The sequence below is a fragment of the Rhynchophorus ferrugineus genome, unplaced genomic scaffold, assembly GCF_030347505.1.
Source record: "Rhynchophorus ferrugineus isolate W39M unplaced genomic scaffold, kcgeb_rfMv2 rfM7, whole genome shotgun sequence".
Taxonomy (NCBI): domain Eukaryota; kingdom Metazoa; phylum Arthropoda; class Insecta; order Coleoptera; family Curculionidae; genus Rhynchophorus; species Rhynchophorus ferrugineus.
The window spans coordinates 27,766,452-27,791,368 of NW_027472586.1; the positions used below are offsets into that span (position 1 = coordinate 27,766,452).

At 32.0% G+C, this 24,917-nt stretch overlaps 1 protein-coding gene across 2 annotated transcripts in view; it reads right to left on the minus strand.

The window, feature by feature from the left end:
- Oamb (Octopamine receptor in mushroom bodies) overlaps positions 1 to 24,917 on the minus strand; it is a 342,242-nt gene that overhangs the window by 3,436 nt on the left and 313,889 nt on the right. For both annotated transcript variants that reach the window (XM_076409535.1, XM_076409536.1), the window contains one exon: positions 15,742 to 16,035. In XM_076409535.1, the coding sequence (XP_076265650.1) occupies positions 15,742 to 16,035 (294 nt within the window). The remainder of the gene's footprint in view (positions 1 to 15,741; positions 16,036 to 24,917) is intronic.

A 24,917-nucleotide genomic window follows, 5' to 3' on the forward strand; every position in this document is an offset into this window, starting at 1 on the left:
GTTTGTTTTTAAAAACTCAACTCTCGTACAGCTTATGGAATCATTGTAGGACCTCTCAAGAAGTTTAATAACTTTTAGGGGAGACTGTTCCGCTTGCAAAGCTGTCCAAATCCAAACCCAATAAAATAAACAAAAACGACAATCTTTCCACATATAATAGGCTCTTCAATCAGTTGGCATAACGCGATAACCTTATCTATGCGACCTCTATTGAGTTTGACACTCGCCTGTTCTTCTGGACTTGTCTTTTCGCAAGCTCCCATTTGTATAATCTTCATAAACATCTTTCTGACAATTGATAGGGGACTTATCTGTACATTTCTTACACTGTTTAGTGCTTCTTTGTTTCAGGATAGGTACAATTATTGTTTTTCTTCATTTTCTCGGTACTCTTCACTTGTCAAATTTGCGTCAGCAGCATGTGAATCCGTCAAAACAACGTTTCTCCATCGGCCTTGATTATTTTGTTGTAACTTGGTCGATTCTATACTTCAATGATTTTATTGAGGTTCGCAGTTCGTCCATTTTTGACTCCTTATCAAGAAATAAAGTTTCTGGAATATCAACTGGTGGCAGAGTTGCTAGACACTGTGGTGGGTCATTATTACAAAGTTGCATCGTGCATAAAGTGCCCACCGTCTGACTTTACGAGGGTTCCATCTGCTTTGTGCACCACACCATTCCAGTATACTTGTCTTAATAGTTAGTTTTAATTATTACCTAACATCTCTGTTTAATTTTCCGCATTTCTCAAGACCTACCATCTGTAGACATTCGGTAGATATCCACAGTTGTGTCACTCAACAATTATATCAAATATTTTCTTTTCTATTATATCAATAGTATATAATCAAACAACAATATCAGTAGTATCTGTTTGTTTAGTTGTTTTAGGACCTGAAATTTATTTGCAGTTTTGATTTAAAACTCCTTCTGATGTTTTGAATTGCACAAGTAGCTCCAGTCGCTATTGATTGTGTACGGCTCTATACACTTTGCCCGTTGGAGATTGATACAGAATGGTTTCGAATAATCACATGGTTTACAAATATCTATTCGACACGGTATTGCCACTTTGCCAGAAAGATTCGAAAAGTTGGAAATTATGAAACATATTTTGTATATATTGCACAAATTGTTCTCAACAAATGCCTTTTTAAGGTTATTTAGAATAACCCATTGGCAGATTAGATTTGACAGTTCGCTATTATTCGTGAAAATGTGCAGGAGATCCATCGTTGATTCCCTACGATATACTAGAAATCGACCTTTCATGAACTTTGAAAATTTGTGAGTATTTAATTAATCACGTTGTCACTTCTTCTTGGTCTATTTTCATCTATAGCTGATTCGTACAATTTGAAAGTTATGATAAATGAAAGTACTATAAATAAATAGAGTAGGACATATCTATTTTAATATATATTAACAGGCAATGAATCAAAATAGGTCAGGTTTAAGGTGTCAATAGAAAAAATTACCTACATATTCTGAAATAGAATACGAAAAATGAACTTTTGGCCCTTGTGAACAGTAGAATCCTCTTTCATTACAAACCGGCAGTAAACTGCTTAGATTTTAATATTTAATATTGATTGATAATGCTCCTCTGTCTGTTTTATATTCTGGTGAAAGCGTTTACCTTTATCTTCACTCACCATTCTATGAATGGGGAGGGGGTTATAAATCCAAATGGGAATGCAAGACATGTTTTTTTAAAGACATTCTGTACCATATCGTTTTCAATTTTGGTCTTTAAGATTGTCTAAAAGCCCATGAATTACTTTATTTAGAGATGATCAGACCGCTAACTCTTTCGCGGTAAGATTTTCAATTCATTTTTTATACCTTTTTTTATTTGCGGGCCTTCTTTTAATTTAGCATCACTTAATTTAGAGAAAACAGTTTTTAAATACAATAATCCTTTACCATTTTTATCCACGGCCTCGACAATTTTTTTTTATTATACCAAGTTTTATATGTAAAAGTGAAAGAATCAAATATTCTTGTGGAGTAAAAGGTTTATATTTAACGTTCAACGTATTGTATTTAACGGCCAATCTCTAAATTAATAGTGGTTGTAATAGGGGTTTTTGATCTATTGTTCTACAAAGGAAAAAATAAAAATATTCCCTGAAAGCTTGCTGCAGTCCAAGCAATATTGCAACATCTTATAAATCAGCACAAATCTTGCAGTTCTGTTATTTATTATTCATTATTTTCCTTCTCATTTTATTCTAGTTAAAAAGATATGCTGACTGGTAAGTTCGAACATGTAGCCGAACTAATCCGCCAAAGTTATCCGGTTGTCAAATTAATGCAAATTTCTTCAAAACAATAGTGATAAGAGGATATAAACCGGTAAAGGTTATTTTAGTGCACTGCTTATTTTGATGAATGTCAAGTCGCTGCTTGTTATTCTGATTGAAGTGCCGACACTAGACATAACAGGTTGCGTCTCTATTCATTTACTTTGAACAGGAACGAGATGATGGAGAGCCCCACTTTCCAGTAAAAATTGTTAGAGAGATAAGCACTTTTACTGTTAAACATTGAGTTTCTGCGGTTTTTATTAAGAAGATTTTTAACATCCTGCAGTTGCCCTGATTATTAGTATTATTATACAACACGGTCACTGCAATATCTGAAAAAATTAAAAATATTATCTTGAATTCACCGAAAAACAACTGCCCTTATACGGTACATTGAAAGGTATCGTAGAGCTCTAATGGAACTTTCGGATATTGCTTTTAAAACAAGACAATTTTTAAAGGCCTATAATAAAATGAAGGCAGACTTATTATGTCAATTTTTGTAGAGACTTAGATGAGACATGGATATTTCAGAATGGGACGAATATACCCTATGGTCACTCATGGCAAGATGATAATAAAAATAGTTTTAGGACACCAAAAGTTGATGGAAAAAGGTTGGAGTAACAATGGATTAGGTTTTATAAGCCATAATTTTTATTAATAATTCATTGCAGATATACTTCATGCTGGAAACAGGAATGGTTAATAATACCTTCGGTTTGGACGAACTCGATCAAACACATTGAAGAAGAAATCGACAAATGATGAAATTATGAACAAATGTTAGATAGATTATAAATTAACAGCTTGGTTATTCAATTGAATGAAACTTTATGAATATGATATGATTCGATGGCGCCAATTTCTAAGACCGGGTGATGAGAGTGGAAACAAGTAAAGGTGAGTATATGATCAATATAGTATAACAGTAGGAAATGTTATTGTAGAGTGTAAAAGATTTATGTGCACATATATATTCAGAATATATATTAGCATGTAGTTAAAATATGTCAAGGGAGATACAATAGTAATAGTTTTGCAGATGTGGTAAATGCATTAAGGAGAATGCAGTGATTAAATCTATCAATCAATATCAGTTTTATTAATAAACATTCATACAGGTATTAACAAAACTAACAAAGGATAAATACAGTGATATTAACGTCTTTATTCCCTTGTAAAGACTCCACTGTATCGAAGGACACAATAACTAAGCGGTAAAGGTAAATAAGCTCTCTAATGAAAGTAAAATATATAACTTTAACTAAACTTACTAAAATATACAATTGTTAATTACTTGGATTGGGCCTCCAGGGAATACAACTACAAATGCACGTAGAACTCTAACTCATAGGTGGTATGGCAAAGAGCTCAATGTAAATATAATCAAACACAAACCTATAACCGGGTACTTAAATGTAGTTTTAAGTCCTTCGATCCTATAATATTAAAGTAAGTTATATTTGATAGCAGTATTTTTATTTAATTAATTTATTTAGATAAGAATTATTTTGGATGTCAAAGCCAAACTGAACTGAAACTCAAAAATGAGAAGAGTTGATACGGCAACATTGCGACGTTTTGACGTCTTGAATTTAGATGACGTATGTACAACATTTTTTTGACTGTCTCCCTTTTTGAAGAATACGGGGGCACCTGGAGTCGTGAAATTTGGCACGGTTAAACATTATATCGAAAAAGAAACTGTAGGTTAATTATTTTTGTGTTTTAGGAGCTACAAATAAATATATTCTAATAAAATGAAAAACACCCAAATCAGTCAACCTGAAATAGCCGTCAGATCGGTAAACAAACCCTGCTGGTAGTCGTGCGGGCTAAGAGTTTACCTCGCCGACAAATGTGAACATTTCTTCTTATCATAGATAAATAATATTCGAAAATAACAAAAATCGTCTATTTTCTTTGCTTGAAATGTATTCAGATTTTAAAAATCATAATATTGGTTTCATTTGATGTCTGGTGGAAAATATGAAGAAAAAAAAAAGAAGAAAAATTGCTCTAGTTTTTGTAAATTTTAGCGGTGACTTCTGACTAATTTATGGTTTCATTAGTAAATATATTTCTCAACAAAGCACTAACCGAATATTGTTAAATACGTTAAGGTAAGGTATTAAATAGTTACGTTGCATCAAGGGTTAAAAGGAATATTGCATAAAATATTAGCAGTTATAAAATAGTTTCAGAGAAATTTAGTTAGGACACATGGGGCATAAGACAAAGTAGAAAGCAATAAATAAATAAAAGCCACGAGAAGACAATCTAAAGATGAGTTATCTGCAAGTGCGATATCTAAAACTGAAATAAATAAGCAAAGACCAATGCAAATTTATTTTAAAATTATTCTATAAATCATCAAGGTGTTTTCGTTGTTGTTGTAATATATAATTTAGGTGACAAATATGGATAAATATAAGGACTATATAAATTCATAAATCATGTAATGAATATATGTAAGATTCAAAATAAAATTAACTGCATAATTTGCATAGATGGAACACATAGAACAAATAAAAAAAATATCAATACTTTATTGATTATTGAAAGATAATGGAAATTAGATAAATTACTTAATTGTGTTCGTTATTGTTTTAATATACATACTTTAGCATGTAAATATCATTTCCAAAATTGTTTTATTCATACATTCACTGTTTTAGTATACAAGCATATATTACTTCAATTATTATTCCTTACTTATGTTTATAACATAAAAGTAAAGAAAGATCATGTATGCTTTTTTTTGATGCTCTGAAGTTGTTACAGTTTGAAAATAATCTTACTTATGATACTTTGTTATAATATTCAGTGTAGTAATTTATACTTATTAATACCTTGTTGATTATTGAAAGTTAATGGATATTAGATTTTAATGTTTCAAAAAACGTTGTTTTGAGATATTTTGTATATATTTTAAAATATTTTAATATACAGACATTTATTCTTTTAATTAATGCTATATATCAAATACAGTTCTGATCTTATATTGAAAATACTGTGAAAACAAGTTTTAGTAGTAACATATCATATTTAAATTAGTTCTTTTACTCTATTATAAGAGAAATATGAGTATTATAATACATATTTGTCAAATTTCGACCGCAGGGTGATCACTAGTATTTTTAACAATGGAATGAGTAATTCAAAATACGTAATCTGATTTATTTTAGGGAAATTGTTTCACACAGTGTAACCATCGGATCAATATCGGATCAGTCCAAGCAAGCAACAAATGAAAGAGATTAGATATTATAATTTTTTTTTATTGACACGAGCCAAGCGAACTGAAATACGAGTGTCAATATTTTCCATTTTCTGCTTTTTCCCAATATATCCAGCGGCAATATTTCTGACGCTCATCCCTGATTACCGAAAGGGTGGGCTTGCGGTTTCTCACTCGTCGCACCCGCCGAAAACTGTCAAATATTTATCTGTTTTTCGGTTTCGCGTATTCTTTATTGAGCTTCGGGCGAGGGCGAAGGACCACCGAGGCGTAAGGAAGCCGTTTATGCCTTTGCGTTAGATAAATAAATACATTTGGGTGTGAGATATTACTGCGAAGCTTCAAGTAACTGAATTGAACTCACTCAAGCTTGGTTATCATTTTCTCACTTTCAATAATCATTTTTATACAGGTTCGAATCCTATTCGGTTCTCTACAGGTTTGATAGTTGAGATTATTCTAATGGATTCAATCCTAAAGTTAGGTAAACTAAGGTTTCAAGAGGACAGTGGTTCGGAAACCACGCTAATCATTAAGTTTAGTCAAAAGCTACATAGAATTGTTAGATTATCGGCATATTAATCGGCTTAGCAAAAATGTTGCCTCCCTTTTTGAAGAAGACGGGGACACCTGCAGGCGTGAAATTTGACATGGTTAAAGCCTATATTGAGGAGAAATATTTACGCTTAATATTTTTGTGCTATATGTGCTACAAATAAATAAATTTCTATAAAATTAAAAACGAACAAATCAAGCAACCTGGAATAGCCGCCAGATCGTGACATATAATATATGAACAAACCCATTGAGTAACCATGTGAGCTAAGGGTTTAGCTCGCCGACAATAACGTAGTACGATCTAATGTCACTGGGGATGAAGTTTTTTTAAGTTTTTTATAAAATAAAATAAAATACACTGTTCACTAAACTTAAGTGAATATTCTTTGTTATATTTGAAATGATATTAGATAACAGATAACAGAGAGTGAGTAAGTAAAACGTTATTAAATGAAGTTATATAATTTTAAGCAGCGTTTTGTGTTACTTTCCGCTATTCCCATATTGTTCGAATTTTTAAAGAGTTATGGCTAGTTTAGATGAAAAACGAAACGAAAAACGAGAACAAATTAACATGTTCGAGTTATAGGAAGGTATAAACAGCTGTGTGTTTTCCTTGCTTACAAGGTATTTGGATTTTCGAATTCGCAATATTGATTTTTGACAATCTGATATCTTGTGATGAAAAAAAAGAAAAATTGTTCTTGCTTAAGGACTGTTAGTAATTGATATGATTCTAGAAACATATTATATCATTATACTAGAGGTAATTCTAAAGGTTGTAAAGATTTCTCTGTAAATTTTGGTGCTATTGACTTGTGATTAAATTGAGTTTTTATTAGTAAATGTATTTATGAACAAATCAGTATAACAAATAAATACGTTACTTTGTGCATCAAGAGTTAAAATGAATATTGCATAGAATATTAAAAGTTTTAAAGTAGTTTCAGATAATTAAAATTGGGACACATGGGACATAAAGACAAAGTAGAAAGGAATAGATAATTGAAAGTCATAAAAACCAAATGATGAGTAATGTCTAAGGGCGAGATCGATGAGTGGAAAAATAAGCGAAGAACAATGAATAAATTTAGGTAAAGAAGTAATTCTTTTAATCAGCCTGGTGTATATATTTTAGTAGATTATATTTTGGGTGGGAAATATAGACAAAATAAAAGGACTGTATCGAATACATAAATGAAATAATGATATTATGCAGGATTTAAAAAGAAACTAACTACTTAATTTCCACAGATGGAATATATAGGAAAAATAGAAGAAATTATGGATTATTAAGAGTACATTTGTAAACAATTTATAACATTGATAAATATTAAGGTATTTAATGAACGCTATAGATATGTGACTATATGATATTTTATTCTTTGACCTTGTATCAGTTATTTTGATTATTTACTTTATAGACCTAAGTTTTAAAAAATCATTAGTTAATTTGATGGTCGTAAATGCATTCCTTTAATATACGTTTCAAAATTGTAAAAATAAATTAGCTAATTTTATTCGTTATTGTTTTAAAATACATGCTAAACTCGAATATCAATTTCAAAATTATTTAATACATATATTTGGTTTTTTCATATATTTTCTTTAATATACAAACATGTATTACTTCATTTGTTAATACTTATGTTTATTACTTAAATGTAAAGAAAGAACGTATATAGATATATTTGATGCTCTGAAGTTGCTACAGTTCTGAAAATAGTCTTACCTATGATAATTTGTTATAAATTGTTTCTAATAATAGCGCCAGATACACCAGTATCCATGTAGGTATAAATAATGATGATTAATGTAGTTATTTTACAGTTTATATCAGGTTTTACCTGTTATTCAATTAGAATGAATCAGAGCTTACAAGGTTTATATAGCTTCTTCCTGCCATATCCAAATTATTTGAGTAACTGCTTTTTAAACGAATTAAGCTACTTTTTCAGTTCGTATTTAAAAATCACCACTCAACAATTAACCAAATGCATAGAGTAACAACGGTTGTTGAAAAGGCGTTTGAAGAAAATAAATACTGCCTTGCAATATTCCTAGATGTCTCGCAAGCATCTCATCGAATAAGGCCTTTGGGACTAATCCACAAGATTGAATTTTGAAGACATATGTCTTTGTCTGGGGCTACAGAAAAAGTACAAGTGGCAGTCAACAAGATACAAAAATGGACAAAAAAATTGGAAAATATGGCTAAATACTTAATCACTTCACTTGGGTTAGTTGTAAGATATTCCCAACTCAACCTAAGATCCAAGAGATTGGTTTATCAGTCAATTATAAAACCTATTTGAACGTATTTGGTCCAAACATGAATAAGAAGAAAACTGCTCATTCAAGTTCTATGACAATTTTCAATGTTTATCGCTACGTAATCATCAAGGAAATGTAATACGATAAATGGACCTACGCAGTTCTTTCAGACTTCCCCTTAAATCATGAAATAAGGTTACTACATCACAGTAACGTGGAAGCAATAGAACAAGTAGACAACTAGGTAACGCGCAGGAAATCAGAAGATTAAAGTGAACCAAGGCTTATATAATGTATAAATGTTATTTTAACTTAATAAGTTATTTAATTTTAATTAGGAGATATATTTGGATATAGGTGATAATATTTTTATCCCATACTATTCTTGATTATAATAATAGTAATACACTAAGTAATACATTAATTTGTAAATTAAGAAATTAATATTGTAGTAAGTATATGTAATGTAAGACATAATAAAGAATTTCGTATAAACTTAATTGTTATCCTAAACGTATATTCAAACATTTAAATTATAAAAAGACATTAAAATTTTACACAATATCGTACACACTCAGGAGCTATTAGGGATGAAATTCTAGTTAGAACTTAATAATGACGATAGTATATAAAGAAAATAATGAAATATGGTATTACCGAAGCGTGGAGAAATGATTAAATAGTAGTTCTCTTTAATTTCTAAATATTGTATCAAATACGTGACAGCTTTATAAAGATGATCTTGCTGCCCCTATTGTGAGGTGAAATTTATTCATATTCGAGCTTTATGCCAGTGCAACAGAGCCAAGCGATGATGACGTCAAACGCAACGGCTTTTCTCCATTAACTGTTATTTTAAGTATTTTAATTTTGCTGATATTGATGATACTGAGATTGATAATATATATATATATATATATATATATATAATATATATATATATATATATATATATATATATATATATATATATATATATATATATATATATATATACGCTTCCAATTTACAAGATTCAAGGTGGCGCTACATTCACGCAAAGATACGTAGTTCACGCTACAAGATTACCAAAGATAGATTGGTGTTTACTATGTAATTAATTATATAAGGTGTTCTAACCCTCCTTTCATGGGCTATTAAACCATTCCATGCAGGCTATACAAGATCATCAAAGGTAAACTGGAGGCCTAAGGCGCTGTAATGACCTTGAAGCATGTCGAATTTTACATCAGTCAATAATGGCCTACAAAACACCTAGAAAATATTACCTCAGATATTGCAGTTAGCAGCGAGTTCCAGTAAACGAGAACGAAGATCTTGCAACCCGAAGACGTTAATCTCGGTTATCATTAAAGGGTTTTTTGATTCATTCAGCCACTGACTCTCGTTCAGTTCAGGCGTGCCACATCGATTGCCCAAGCGTTTTCTTAAGGTATCCCCGCGCTGGTCTCTCTCTTTAATCATTATTTTTGTATAAATTACGCGGGTGGTTCAAATATGATCGACACAAATACTCTGACACGTTTATTTAGTATTGAAAAAAATACAGTTTTTCTAGGTATTTTCCCTCACTAGTTACGCATTTTGTTCATCTTCCCGGAAGTTTTTTGATGCCGGTATCGAAGAATTCCTTGGGCAACTCGGACAGCCATGTGCGCACGAACTCCTCTACCTCGTCGTCGGTGTTGAATCTTTGACCTCCAAGGACTTCTTTCAGTAGTGCGACCATGTGGTAGTCGCAGGGTGTTAAAACCAGACTGTAGGGGTTGTTCCAGTATCTCTCACCCTAATTCCGATATTGTATCGAGCGTGAGACGCGCGGGTATGAGGGCGCGCGTTATCCTGGAAAAGAATCGCACTTCGTTCTGGAATGCTCCTCCGCTCGAGCGATAAGCGGGTTTCACATGTGTTTTCAGAAGGGTAAAGTATAGTAGGCAGCATTAATGGTACGTTGCGTGCCCAGAAAATCGATGTACAGCACGCTCCGCCTGTCCCAGAACACCGTACACAGTACCTTACACGCGGACCTGCTTATCATCGCTTTGACTGGTGCCCCTCCCTCCTTCTTCCTCCATTCTTTAGACGATATCTTGCTTGCGGGAGTATAATAGTGTACCCATGTCTCGTCTGTAGTGAAGATTCGCGTTAAATAACCGTCCCCCTCCGCATCGTATCGCGTCATCAAGCGGCGACAAACATTCAACCGCGTAAATTTTTGATCGAAATTCAACAGTTTATGAACACGCGCCGTTGTTTTGCGATGTTGAAGGTGTTTGTGGATTATAGATCACGATGATAGATTTCCACTACCAATACTAATGCCGAGTTCAACCGAAATATCTCGAACATTATCCAACCTAAACATTACGGTCCTCCTAAATGAGATGGTTTCGCGGCCATCTTTTGGCCTATTTAAACACGGCAGCCTTACTCAGGCACTCACTACCGAACTGATTTCGAAACGCAGAAAAATTTCCGTCTTTTTAATACCTTCACATACTAAAAAACGAATGACAATACGTTGCGCTAAGGCGGTCGGCACTTGACGTTCAATCATGGTCGTGGTACGGGCGTGAAACATGCGCTCCCGACGAAAACTATGCCACACTGTTCATAAGGGACCCAGCTATTACATACTCAAGCCACGACCTTCAAAACATATATGCCCATCTACAGCGTCTGTCTCCATTATATTTGAACCATCCCCGTATAACGCCAATAAATAACGGTAACATAATATAACCATCGCTATTTTATTTCGTCTTACTCATCGAGCCATATACTTCTAAAGTGGTGGCATCCCGACGGTATTTTTCGTAACATGGGGTTTGGACTTGTGAATGTTTCGTGTAACTTGGTATATTTTAGTGACCGTTATATTTTTTCTGACACAAAATTTTCTCAAATTTTGCATAGAGTTTTGCAATTATTTTTTCTTTAAATATTGACCTTTTTACAAGAAAATAATTCCTCATTAAATTTAATTTTAGTGCTGGAATAAATTTTCATAAAATTAATTTTATTTGTTTCATTTCCAAATTTTTTTTTTCGACAATCTTTTGAAATCTCAGAGCTTCTAACATCACTATCACTATTTTCACTATCCGACCATTAATTTCGACTAGATATTGCTTTCGGCGCTATGTTAATATCTGACATTTTTATTTGACATTTTTATTTGAAAGGCTTTGGGCAGCTTCGGTCGGATACCGTCGTTACTTGTTTTCCTCGAGTACCGTAACATATGTGGCTACGGATTAGTCACAGAGCAGCCCCAGAAGCTAAGTACTTATTGCAGTCACTGTAGGCTTGTCATGTCGTCGCTGCCGTGCGAGAATGGTCAACGTCTCGCCATTGAAGGAGATGAGCTACCACGTAATCGAAATATCAAACACCACAGCGTCCCAGAACAGATTACGGGAGTCCTGTTCGAAAAGTAGTTTATTTTCAACCTCGTCCATGGACTACATTCAAGTGCCAAAGCAACAATGGAGCAGCAGTATGTGTAGGACCGAAAAATATATTCCGTTTCATCAGTCGCTTTTGTTCACCTTATAAATTAGTTATTTTTTCTCGTATCATGAAGTTTTAAAGCTCTTTGTGCGTAGTATATATATAATTGATTTTATTATTTCGAGTCTTGTATTTTGTATTTTGGTAAAATATTTTGGATCTAATTTTTTTTGTTGTCAATAATTATATGTAAAAAGTGTTGTAGCGAACCTGAGGCATGTCGAATTTTAAATTATTCAATAACGACCTACAAAATACCCATAAAATATTATCTCAGATCTTGAACACGTGCGTGGTGCCAGCAGCAACGTCCAGTAAACGTTAATATCTGATATCATTATAGGGTACATTGGTTCATTTGGCCGTTAATCATAGTTCAGTTCAGATGTGCCCAAACGTTCTCGTAAGGCAACACTGTGTTGCTCTGTATTTAACCTATTGTATTTTCTATATTTTATAACGCCAATAAGTAACAGTCACATAATGTAACCATCGCTATTTTATTTGATTTTATGTCCGTTCACAGTACGTAATACAGTACTGAATATACTAAGACAATTGCAAAATCACAGCTGGTGTTAGATATGTATTTAATTTTTATACTTTCTTTCAGCTTAAAATTATATTAAAACGTTTCTGACAAAAAGTTTACTACCAGAAGCAAAGTTTCAAGGTTCAGCAAAGCTCAAGATACGTGGCCAACTTAATTGTATGGGAATTTTTGCAAAGAGGTGTGTTTAAAATATGAGTAACAATGTTGTACTCTATGTAGCAATTTTTAGCGCTCTCTTAGTTACAACGAACACTCTCTTAAACTTGGTATGAGAATATTATTAGATAGAGAACGATTATTAAAATATTTTAATTAATTACATATTACATTAGATATGCTTAGTATAATCTTAATTTACAAATTAATTTCTCACTACTGCTCTGTTGTACTTGCATTAATACACAAGCTAGGCGAGTATGGGATTAATACATCAGTATGTAGTCCCCAAAATTAAGACAAAACTAGAGTCAACTTACGCTGAAGTCAAGAATACACTTATAAACTGAACAATTTCGTGTGCTTTGGTACGCTTCAATCTTATGATTTCTTGTGTGTTGTCCAGTAGCTGTATTGTTTCAACGATTCTGTAATTTAGCAACCTTATTTCATGTTTTAAGGCGAAATCTTGGATCACTTTTGATCCATTTGACCATCCCCCTGTAATAGTACCACTTCCACATCGCTACCGTACTTCCTCTACCTAACCTAATATCCTGTCAATTCTCCCGTCGACCACATGTATCACTTAATATCGAAATAAACAAGTGATAATTAAACCAGTGTTTTTCCGTTCTCGTGCAAATTCCTTCCAAAAATCGCAGTGAGTGTTCTGACAAATAATCGCAGCGGCAGCCACACATTTCGACCGACTGACCGACCCGACGAACATTCCTACAAATGATATATTATTTAGCTTGAGATTAGAGGTTGTTTGAGAAAAAACTAGAATGGTTTGGTTCTAGATAAAAATTAATAAATTTGAAATATTTACTTTGTTTCAGAAGAAAAAGCTTGGTAGCTATATAGAAGTGAAAATACCATTAGAAATACAAAATACTCAAAATATTTTTACCATAATTACAGTACAAATAACAATGGCTGTAAAACTCTGTTTATATAAAGTTTTATTTATATAATAAATTGGCGAATAAATTCGTTTTGTTTCAGTGGGGTGTTGCTAAACAAACATGAGCATTTTAAATACAAAAAACAAATAAGGTAACATTCATCTGTCGAAAATAATTAAAAATTGGATCAGTATTCCGCCCATATGTTATTTTATCTCCAAACAAAACGGCAAACACCAATAATAAACTTGTATAAAATTTATAAAAATACTATAAACCCATTTAAACTTTAAAATTGTCGTTTCTAAACCACTATTTTTTAGGGCTTTCAGGGTTAAAAAAATATATCAAAACCGTTCACCATTATTTCATAAAATTGTTTAAATGAAGTAATAAAATATTTCCTAATTATTCTAATAAGAATAGGAATAATTGCTAAGAAAATATAATAATATAATTGCCATTAATTGTCAATTCTTGTTTTTTTTTGCAACATTTGCTAATATCTGAAATTACTAAATATATCGTGCTTTTTTAATAAAGTTTTAGGTCAATTTACAGAATCATTGTGGGCCTTTGTAAATAATAATGTATGATTTCTCGGCGCTATAGCATTTGGTGGGATTTGTGGGATTTCTTCATGAGCTCTCGAAGCTTGCTAACCCGTTAACATTCTTTGCTATAAAGAATTAATGTGATTGAAATGGGCGACTGAAAAACCTTTTCATGGTTTACAGTAGGTGGCCAAATTTTCAGGAACAGGGACGTTATTGGTCAATAGTCCGTTAAAACGTGCACTTTGCAGTGTTGTTGCTGCAGTATTGTCAAATTAAGATTAGATTAAGTACAGATTAAAAGTAAATTCATTAGTTTTAATCGACTCTTGTGTCTAAAACAATTGACAGTTAAGCAATGCTCCATATAATAATACTTTTGCCGTGTTTTGTCTACTTATTTATATATTATTAATGGATCAACACGATTGCATCAAATTTTCGACTTTGCCGGATGGGTAAGGCTTTGGATACATATCCAAGAAAATGTAGAAGGATACAAACGTCGTTACTGCACCAAATCAATCTTGCAAATTTTGATTGAAAAATGTTAAAAGTCTTTAGCACCCGGTTAGGATCATAGTGTGGTTTGTTATCTCAGCCATAGACATAGAACACCTATACATTGTAGAAGGGTCAATAAAGCAAGACCAATACAAGCGAGTACTAGAAACCTTGTTACTAGCGCCGAACAATGAGTAGTTCCCTGACGATGACAACTACATTTTCCTGCATGATTCGGTACAGTGTGACAAAACCAAAAGCATTAGTGCGTATTTGGCGGTAAAAATTCACAGTTTTGCCATGGCCAGGGAATTCACCAGATATCAATCCCATTGAAAACATGTTTGAACTCACCAAACGGGCTATTGCAAAAGAAATGATTACCACGAGGCATGAGTTACTTCAAAACCCTCTTCAAAGAATAGCATCACAACTCTAGACTCCAGGTGAACGCGAAAGCATGTATTGAATAGCACTAAATAATACTAATTCTATAATTTTTTAATAATATTAAAATTGCTAAAATGAAGATTATAAAACTATTTTGTATAACAGTTGTATAACAATAATATACTATATAATAATATAATTTGGCCACCCACTGTAAATCTTGTTTTGAAGAGGATTGTGAAAACCACTTGGTTGAGTTCTGTATGTTCTACAATTGCGGCTTTTAATATGGTTTCACTAAAAATTTGACGAAATGTATAGGATATGTTTGAGTTTGTATCAATTTTTATCAAAACTAAACGCAAAATATTACTTTGTTGTCATGAGTATTTGGATTGGCCAATGAAGTTGATGTATGGCTGTTAATATTCTATGATTTTATGCATCGTAATTCTTATAATATACCCACTTTTTACTTATTCACGATAGTACTTGTCGGTCACGTCATTACGTCATCTTCCGCAAATCCATTAAAATTACTAAGCCTTTTTGTCAAATATATGTGACGAATTATTAGTATTGAAGAAATTTGATAGTCTAATAAATATTAATAACATATAATCTATGTTAAGGTTATTTTTTGATAAAAAGTTTCTGTGTTGAGATAAGTTCAAGTTGAGATAAGCGTGCAAAAAAATGGAGTATAGAGAAGTTGAGAAATTTTTAAAAATTTAATTTTTCACCTTTTTGAATTAAATGACTTATAATTTACCTGAGCCTTAATATTCCTCTTCCCCATTCTTCTAGTGGTTAGTTTCATTTTTCCGCTGGATGAACCGTCCTCGTTGGTGCTAGGAGTCGGACTAGGCGCCCTTTTCCTGCCGCTGTCCACGCTGCTGGACCTTCTCTTTGATTGGAGGGAGTCGCATCTGTTCACCTTCAGAAGGTGATCGTTATCTCCAACCTGAGAACGACGATTGCATAATTTGGTGGAGGGTGATTCTTTGCCATTGACTGTATAGTGGACTACGTAGGACGGATGACCAGATGGAGAAGTGGGTGTCACCTAGTTAAAACAGTAATAATAATAACGTTGCTATGACGTAATACAATAAGGAATATTATTAACACGAAGCTAAATATAATGCTTTTGCAGATAGCGACGATGTTCGCTACGCGAAATCCTTATTTTAATTTAAGCAGATTTTACGACGCCGTTCAGATATTTGCAGCTGTTGTAAACCGCAACTGAGCAAATGGTGATGTACTTAGGGTTTCATTGCAGCTCGGGAACGTGCCTGTTCTGAATCGGAATTTCATAGTTTAAGAAATTATATTTTGTTTGTGATACTGTCAGAAGGAATTTGTGCGGTTTTAATACGCGGACATTAAACGGTATTACGGGAAAGTTTGCAGTTTCCAATGCAATCTTTCGTCTTATTGCAATTACGTTTAGTAAGAACATTTTTTATTTTTTACTTTTTTTTAAGAAAAAATGTCGATGTGAATTTATTTACATTATTTAATTATTTTAGTAATATATTTTAGGAATTAATATTTTTTTACAAATCAGTAGTTTTATTAGCGAATTTTTATATTTTAAATTAGGACTCTATCCTAACGGTTACTGTAGAACACTGGTATTGGATTTTTTTCATAGTTTTTTTTTATATATATAATGAATGTGAAGATTTAACTGGCGAATCTTATGCTACGGTCGTTTGAAAGTTTTGTATTTGCTTGGAAAGTGTATAGAAAAAAGTTCCGTGAAAAGGACTCTGCTGTCATCTTTTTGTTTTATCAATACAGACTTTGAAATTAAAAGGTTTCAAATTAATTTTTCGAATATCCGACTTAAAATGTGTTATAATATCGACGTGGCAATATCGCGGAATATATAAAATATAGCTAAAAAACTGTTAAACGTTTAATTAAACAATTTTGTAATTTGACCTTATCAAAACTTTTGAAAAATGAAATTAATCGAAATGTTTGTTTGCATTCAATTATGAATAATTCAGTAGGTCGACAAGTTGGACAGCTATGCCCCAGACTCCAACAAAATTACAAAATTGTTTAATTAAACGTTTAACAGTTTTTTTAGCTATATTTTATATATTCCGCGATATTGCCACGTCGATATTATAACACATTTTAAGTCGGATATTATAATAGTATATATATATATATATATATATATATATATATATATATATATATATATATATATATACTATATTATAATGTAAAAGTATGTCTCTTCGTATAAGAACATCTGGAATTGAAGATATAAAGTCAAGTGCAATTTCTAAATTCCTGGTAATACATTCCCCGTTGAAAAAAAAACTATTCGGATATTTAGTCATAAAATATTTTTCTTCAAATAAATGAACCTCCTTAAAGTACCAATCTTAATTATAGCATCTCGTGCTTCTGCTTCCCCAGATATCGTTGCACGTCCATTGTTATTAATGTTAGGGTATAAGCTGGTACGCCGTACGTTACTTTCCCTTCGTACCGTGTGCACATGTCATACCCCATCCTAGAATAGTTTACCATTGCTATAAATTATAGTTATTATTCGTTATTTGTCGATACTTTTATATATGTTATCAGTACTATGATCCGCCAGTAATTACGCCATCAATTTCTTATTATTTTAACTGTCACTATACAAACTATCAGTGTCGTTATATTTCAATAACAGGTCGACTGAAAAGTCCCCGACCTGACACATAGACGGCGCTACTAGAATTAAATCCATTTGGTTTTTAATTAATCCTAACGCTCAAAAGATGTGTGTGTAAATTTAATAGCTGCGAAATTGTACCAAAATGCGGATCATTGAAAGGAAAGTCACCCATCAAGGATTGATATGCTACGTTTAGACGTGGTAAAATGAGCACCGAAGATGGTGAATGCAGTGGACGCCCAAAAATTTGTACCAACGAAAACATTAAAAAAATCCACAAAATGATTTTGAATAATAGTAAATTGAAATTGAGTGAAATAGCAGACACTCTAAATATGTTAACTGAACGTGGACATGTGACTGTACAAAGTGGGTGCCGTGCGGGTCCACTTTTGACCAAAAACAACGACGAGTTGATGATTCGGAGCAGTCTTTGAAGATGATCAAGCGTAATAAAGCCGAGTTTTTGCATCGATATGTGACAAAGGATGAAACACGGCTCCATCATTTCACTCTGATGTTCAATCGACAGTCCCGAAGTTGAACCCGCTCCAAAGCGTGGGAAAACGCAACAGTCCGCTGGCAAGGTTATGCCGTCTGTATTTTGGGATGCGCGTGGTATAATTTTCATTGACTACCTTGTAAAAGGAGGGACCATCAACAGCGACTATTACATAGCGCTATTGGATCGTTTGAACCACGAAATCGCCGAAAAAACGGCCGCATTTGAAGAAAAAGAAAGTGCTGGTTCACCAAGACAATGCACCGCGCCACAAGTCAGTGAAAACGATGGCAAAAATCCATGAAATGTAATTCCAATTGCTTCTTCTTCCACCCTATTCTCCAAATCTGACCCCCAGTGACTATTTCCTGTTATCAGATATCAAAAGAATGTTCGCTGGGACGAAATTTTCGTCGAATGAAGAAGTGATCGCCGAAACTAAGGCCAAAAAGATGTGTTTTACAATGGTAGGCCGGGGCCATTTCAATTGACCTGTTATTATCTGACATTGAAAATATCAGTGGCGATGAGCACCGATCCCTATTATATATCATGTATATTTTTAAATTCACCTTTGTCATTGAAAATTGGTTGCTGAGGTACGTTTTCCATTTTTATTTACGTTATTTATTTTACCATTTATTGAGTAAGTAGTTGTTATATCATCAATTTTGATCTGTTTTAATTTATTTAAGATGTTAAATTGTTTTATTAAGGTTAAGGTTTAAAATAGTATATATTCGGATTTGAAATAAACAAAAGCGAGTATTCCGTAGGGTAGTGCGATTGGGTCAGTCCTTTACCTGTTGTACATCGGTGATGTTTCTTAGTTACAATATAGTATACTAACTAATTGCATAGCTCCCTGTATGGAGCTTCAGTAGAGTTGAGGAAAAATACCTTGAACAACTTCCAACGAGCGAAGATATTGAATCAAAATCATTAATCGTTTTAGATTCGTGCCAATATGAACTAACCAAGCTGAATTGTTAAATATTGATTGTACTAGACAATTTGGTGTTATTAGTTTACTTTTGGAGATCAAAATAAATAGATAGTAAAGTCTTCTCTGTTGAATACGACGAGTATATTACTGGTTCTAACGATAACATTTCTCGGGATATTCAAGTAGTTGTTAGTTAGTTATCATTTGAGTTTGAAAGCGTTATGAAGGGCTTACCTAATATACATAGAAATAGAGAGAAAATGGCAATGAAACTGGAAATGTCGGTAAATACAATTAACAGCTGGATCTAACTATGGAGAAAAAGTTTAATTTAAATTAAATCTGTTTACGCCAATATACACGATGACTAATTTTATAAAACTATTTTATAACAATTTTTGCTTTATCTTAAATGGAATGAAAGTCATTTCTACAAAAAATTGATTTCAAGGACAAATTTCATTAATATTAAATATCTGGTCTCTTGTTGAAAAAATAATTCGATGAACGATACCTCTCCAGAACAGTGTGATTTTATTAGATTTTTAGAGTAAAATTTTGGCTGAAACGTCCCGCTCCTAACACATAGACGAAGTTAGTTTTATTGCATTAACCACTTTTACAGTTAGTATTAACCTTCAAAAGAAAGCTGTCAAAATTTTACGATATTTTGCTCATCAGTTTGTTAGTGTTATAGTGCTAGGAGTGACACTACTTTTCTTATTTTCAAAATAACGGATCAATTTCATATATTTCAATAATTGGTTAATTTTACACTGTTTCTTAATAGGATAAAATAACGTTCAAGCGAAACAATGGCTTGAAAAGTGATATAAGGACTCAGCTCCATCAGAAACAACAATAAATTGTTGGTTTGCTGATTTCCAACGCGGTCGTAGTATCATCGATGGTGCAGAAAGCAGCTGACGTCGAAATGAGGTGGTAACACTGAAAACATAAAAAATCGACAAAATCGTTTTAAATGATCGAAAAGTGAAGTTGCATGAGTTAGCTTACATCATATATATGGCAAAAGGACGTATTGGTTTTATACCGCATGAGCATTTGTCTATGAGAAATCTCTGTTAAAAGTGGTTGCCGCGCTTGCTCACTATCGACCAAAATCAAGAACGCGTTGATGATACGGATCAATGTTTGGCCATGTTTAAACGTAACAAACTGGTATTTTTCCATCAATATGCGACAATGGATGAAACATGGATGCGCTACTCGGGAATCAAAACGGTCGTCATCTGGGTGGACAGCAACTGGTGGCGGCAAAATATATAATATATAATTATATATATATATATATATATACATAATATAATATAATATAATATAATATTTTGAAGCAAAAGATAAATCATTCTACAAAAATGGTATTGAAATGTTAGAGCGACCTTGGAGTGATTGGGTGACTCTTGATGGACAATGCGTTGATGAATAAAACCAATTATGAACAAAACAAAACGTGTTTTCTTCGTTACGCTTCGGAATTTTCAGCCCATGTGTTACATATAATGTATGGACTAAAATGTTGTCAGGGAAGTCAAGTAAACTAAAACAAGCTATAAAAATATCTAGATTAAAAATTTAATTTGTTAAAGCATATCTAAACTCATATAAAGTACTTTATAAAACATTTCAGTTGCATGTGCTATTATAAGTTTAGCTATTATTCTTTCCACATAGCTGCTAAAAGTTTGAGAACATCTATCATTGAATGTATCTGATTTAAACCTTTTTGTTTTCTAAATATTCTGCTTTTATTCCTACTAAAATCATAACGATCAGACTGTAATTTAAAAATATATTTATTTTAGAATAAGTTTATTCTATATTATTATTGTAAATCAATATATTTGTGATTCTTTATTACTGTGGTCATATCTATTTTACAAACAAGACATGTCAAACCAACACATCCATGTTAGAATAAATAATAATGAAGTGTCATTGCAGCAAAATATTTTGTTATGATATTGGACCCAAACCGATGCTGGAAAGTTTAAAGAAAGAAGAGGAATATATAATATTTAGAAAGTACTGTTATATAAATAAATCTTTAAGTTCATATGGATATTTGGCATCCACTTATGGGGTTGTGGCAAGAAGAACAATCTGAAAAAAATCTGTTTAATACGCCGTGGTACTAAAAATGATCTACATAAAAACTTAGACTTGGATACTATTAAGTGTTTTTAATCATATCACATAGTATCGAGTGAGTAAATAAAGCTAATAATACAGTAATCAATTTTAATGAGAGAATATTTAGTTTTTTTATTTATACTAATTTAGGATTGAATAATGTTACTCATTGAAGTAGTAATTATTTATATTGTAATTTTTCAGTAATATCACTGAGATATTATTTAATAAGACAAATCGTTACGAAATCTACTGGTTTAAAATCACTACATAGTATAAAACAAAGTCGCCTTTTCTGTCCCTATATCCCTATGTGCGCTTAAATCTTTAAAACTACGAAACGGATTTTGATGCGGTTTTTTTCAATAGAGTGATTTAAGAGGAAGGTTTATATGTATAATACATGCATAATATACTAAGGCAACATTGCTAATTTTAGAGGTTTCAAACGCGATGTCGTAAATTAACCTATTTTTTTAGGCTTATTTAGCAATTAGCAAAAACGCTGCCTAACCCTACGAGTTAGATCAAATTAATGTACTACAGTATTGTACACCATAAAAAGGTCTACAAAAAAGTCCGCGATGGTATATGTTTATCTTTTAGGGATAACCCACATTAACCATTTTTATTGTTTGCTTTTTACGTGAGAAAATGGCTTATTTACGAAGCTATTTTAAGCAATACGGCATTAATCCTTATCGAATTAAGTACCTTAAATACAGTGTGCAATTAATATAGATCAATATGGTTCCTTACAGCATGTAAATTAAACAAATATTTTCCAAATTACAATTTAAATTGATATTACAAATTTAAAATTTGCGTTTAAAAATGTGTAATGTAATAAAAATTGTATGAATTTAGATATTCCAAAGATAGCAGGAAATCTTCATAGTAAGTATAGGGGAAGAGGAATTGTTTTACTCCAAATTTAATGCGTGCAGGCCAAGGGCAGTAATGAATGAACCAAAAATACTGAATCGATTTTAATCATGTTTTCATTGAGTGACATAGACATATATATTTTATGCCCGTGCAAAGTCCGAGCGGGCCGCTATGTTTTTATATACAACGTTCATATTTTTTCTGTAGTGTATTTAATTTAGTATCAGCATTGCACCCATGCGAAGCCGCCCCGGCTTCGCATGGGTCGCTAGTATTGCTATAAAATGGTAATGCTTTGAGTGTAAGTGTACATAAAGAAAGCTAAATGTTTTTCCTAGGCAGCGTAAACTAAATAATGTACTATCCCAAGTGCATATTATTACATATATTTTGTGCATCGTTTAATATTATAGATATTTACTAGTGTTGGAAACTTTCGACAGAAATTGACTATCGACTGTTTAGTAATTAACTACTTTTTAATATTGACTGTTTAAGTCGTGCACTTTTAGTTTACATTTTCAGTTTTACTAGTTTCATTCAACTGATTTTTAATATTCTGGCTCTGTCGTCCTATACATGACCTTGACAAAAATTTTCCGAATTTAGGAACACGTCTATAGATTTATATTTATTATATGATTTTTTTTGGTAGTTTGCTTGTAAAAAGCGGTATACTATATATTAATAGAGCAACATCTTGGAACGCTATTTGTCAAGATTATTAATGTAATAGGGCAAAAAGCTTAAAATTGTAAATAATAAATAGTAATATAATTTTGACTGTTTTTATGGCAATAATACATAAATTTTTTTTTGATTGACTTGTCTTGATTTAACCCTCTCGACTTATGTTCAAGCTTCTTGGTTGTCAAAACTTCTTTCCTAAAATCTTGAAAACTATATTTAGATTCGAAAGGTTCTAGAATTTGCGTCGATTTGAAACGATTTGAAGAAGTTTTTGCTGTTGCAGTTAAATTTCCTAGAAAAGATATTAACCCTAAAGAGGCGATAAACTATATTCAATATTTATAGTAAATATTTCTAATAGATAAATTTTCTGAGAGGAAATCTCTTATTTAAAATTCATCAATGTATTTTCGCGGCTATTAAAAAATACAAGAAAATAATGATGGTCGCGATACTTTTTGGGTAAGATTTATTTTATCAGCAGGTAAGACAGTGAAATCTTTTTGCAATCTACTTTAATTATTTTATAACTTTTCAGTAGAATGATCCATTCAGCGAAATGTTCTATGGTTTGAGAATATTTTGAAAAATAATTCTCAATTTTTGCTATCTGCAATCATCGATTTAAAAATCAGTATTTAGTATTACAAGCAATGCTGAGACGATACAAGGAATTATCACAAAAGGAATATCTTCCATAATAACTTCAAAAATATAAATACAGTACAACTCGAAGCTCAAGACACAAATACTGACGAAGAATGTATTACATCTGAAGACATTTTGATAAAAAAATCTAGCTAGAATGAAAGAAATAATTACACCAGGTACTACAACAACGTTACAAATTAAGCAGTATTTGGAAATACCACTTATTGGGCGATTAGAAAACCCATTAGATTGGCATTTGGCAAGGTTATAAAATGATATTACTTGTATTATATCATTTACCTTTAAAATATTTTGCTATACCCGCAACATCTATCCTTTCGGAATCAGTTTCTTCAAAATCTGACCAAATTATTAAAAGTCCAAGAAATCGCATCATGCGAGAGAATCTGAAGATGTACGTTATATTCTTGAATAGTGATTGAAACATATTTCCGTTCATTAATAAATAAAACATTTATTTTATTTAAAAAGGCTTTGGTGCCGTCATTTTAGTTATATCATGGATTCGTTTTTTTCTATGATTAGGTATATGTTTAATTTTTATTTGGTATTGATGGTTATTGTACATCATTAGGTTATAGGTTTTGTTTAAGTTCTATTGTATTATCTATATTGATTATAGTCTATTAATTAAAAATAGCAATTAACATATTAAAATACGACAAAACATTTGTGGGATTATTATTCCATTCCTTTTTACAGATTCACAGAATATTTAAATATTTTTTTTATTTATAATATCTTTATTAGATACAATTAGTACAATCTTAATTTACAATTAAATATTACTACTTTTCCTATGTACTTGGATTAATTAACAAGCAAGACGAGTGCGAGAAAATACATCAGTATGTATTCTTCAATTATAAAATTATAATTACTTATCAATTAATAACTTTTAGCTATAGTTTACACTAAATGTATACACTTTATATAATCGGCTGAATCCTGCGCGCTGTCCAGCAGTTGTATTGCTTCCATATTAGTATGATTTAGTAATCTTCTTTCGTGTTTCAAGGCGAAATCTTGGATAGCTTCGCAAATCCATTTGATTCCAGTGCAGTTTTTTATTGGTTACATAGCGGTAATCAATCGAAGAACCTTGTTTTGACAGCGTTGTATGACTAGTTGATTTGAATTTTTAGTGCAACCCCATATTTGCTCCCCATAGCTCCAAATTGGCTTTATAATTGTATAATAGATCAACCTCTTTGATTTTAGATCAAGTTGAGGGTATCTTCCGACTGACCAGTATAGTTGAATTTTCCAATCTTTCGTCCATATGTAGATTTTGTTGACTGTTACTTGCACTTTTTCTATTGCCCTAGACAGAGATATATCTTTTGCCATAATAATTGTGTCGTGGGCAAAGGTTCCAAGAAGTGTTTCTTTTGTTGTTCGAAT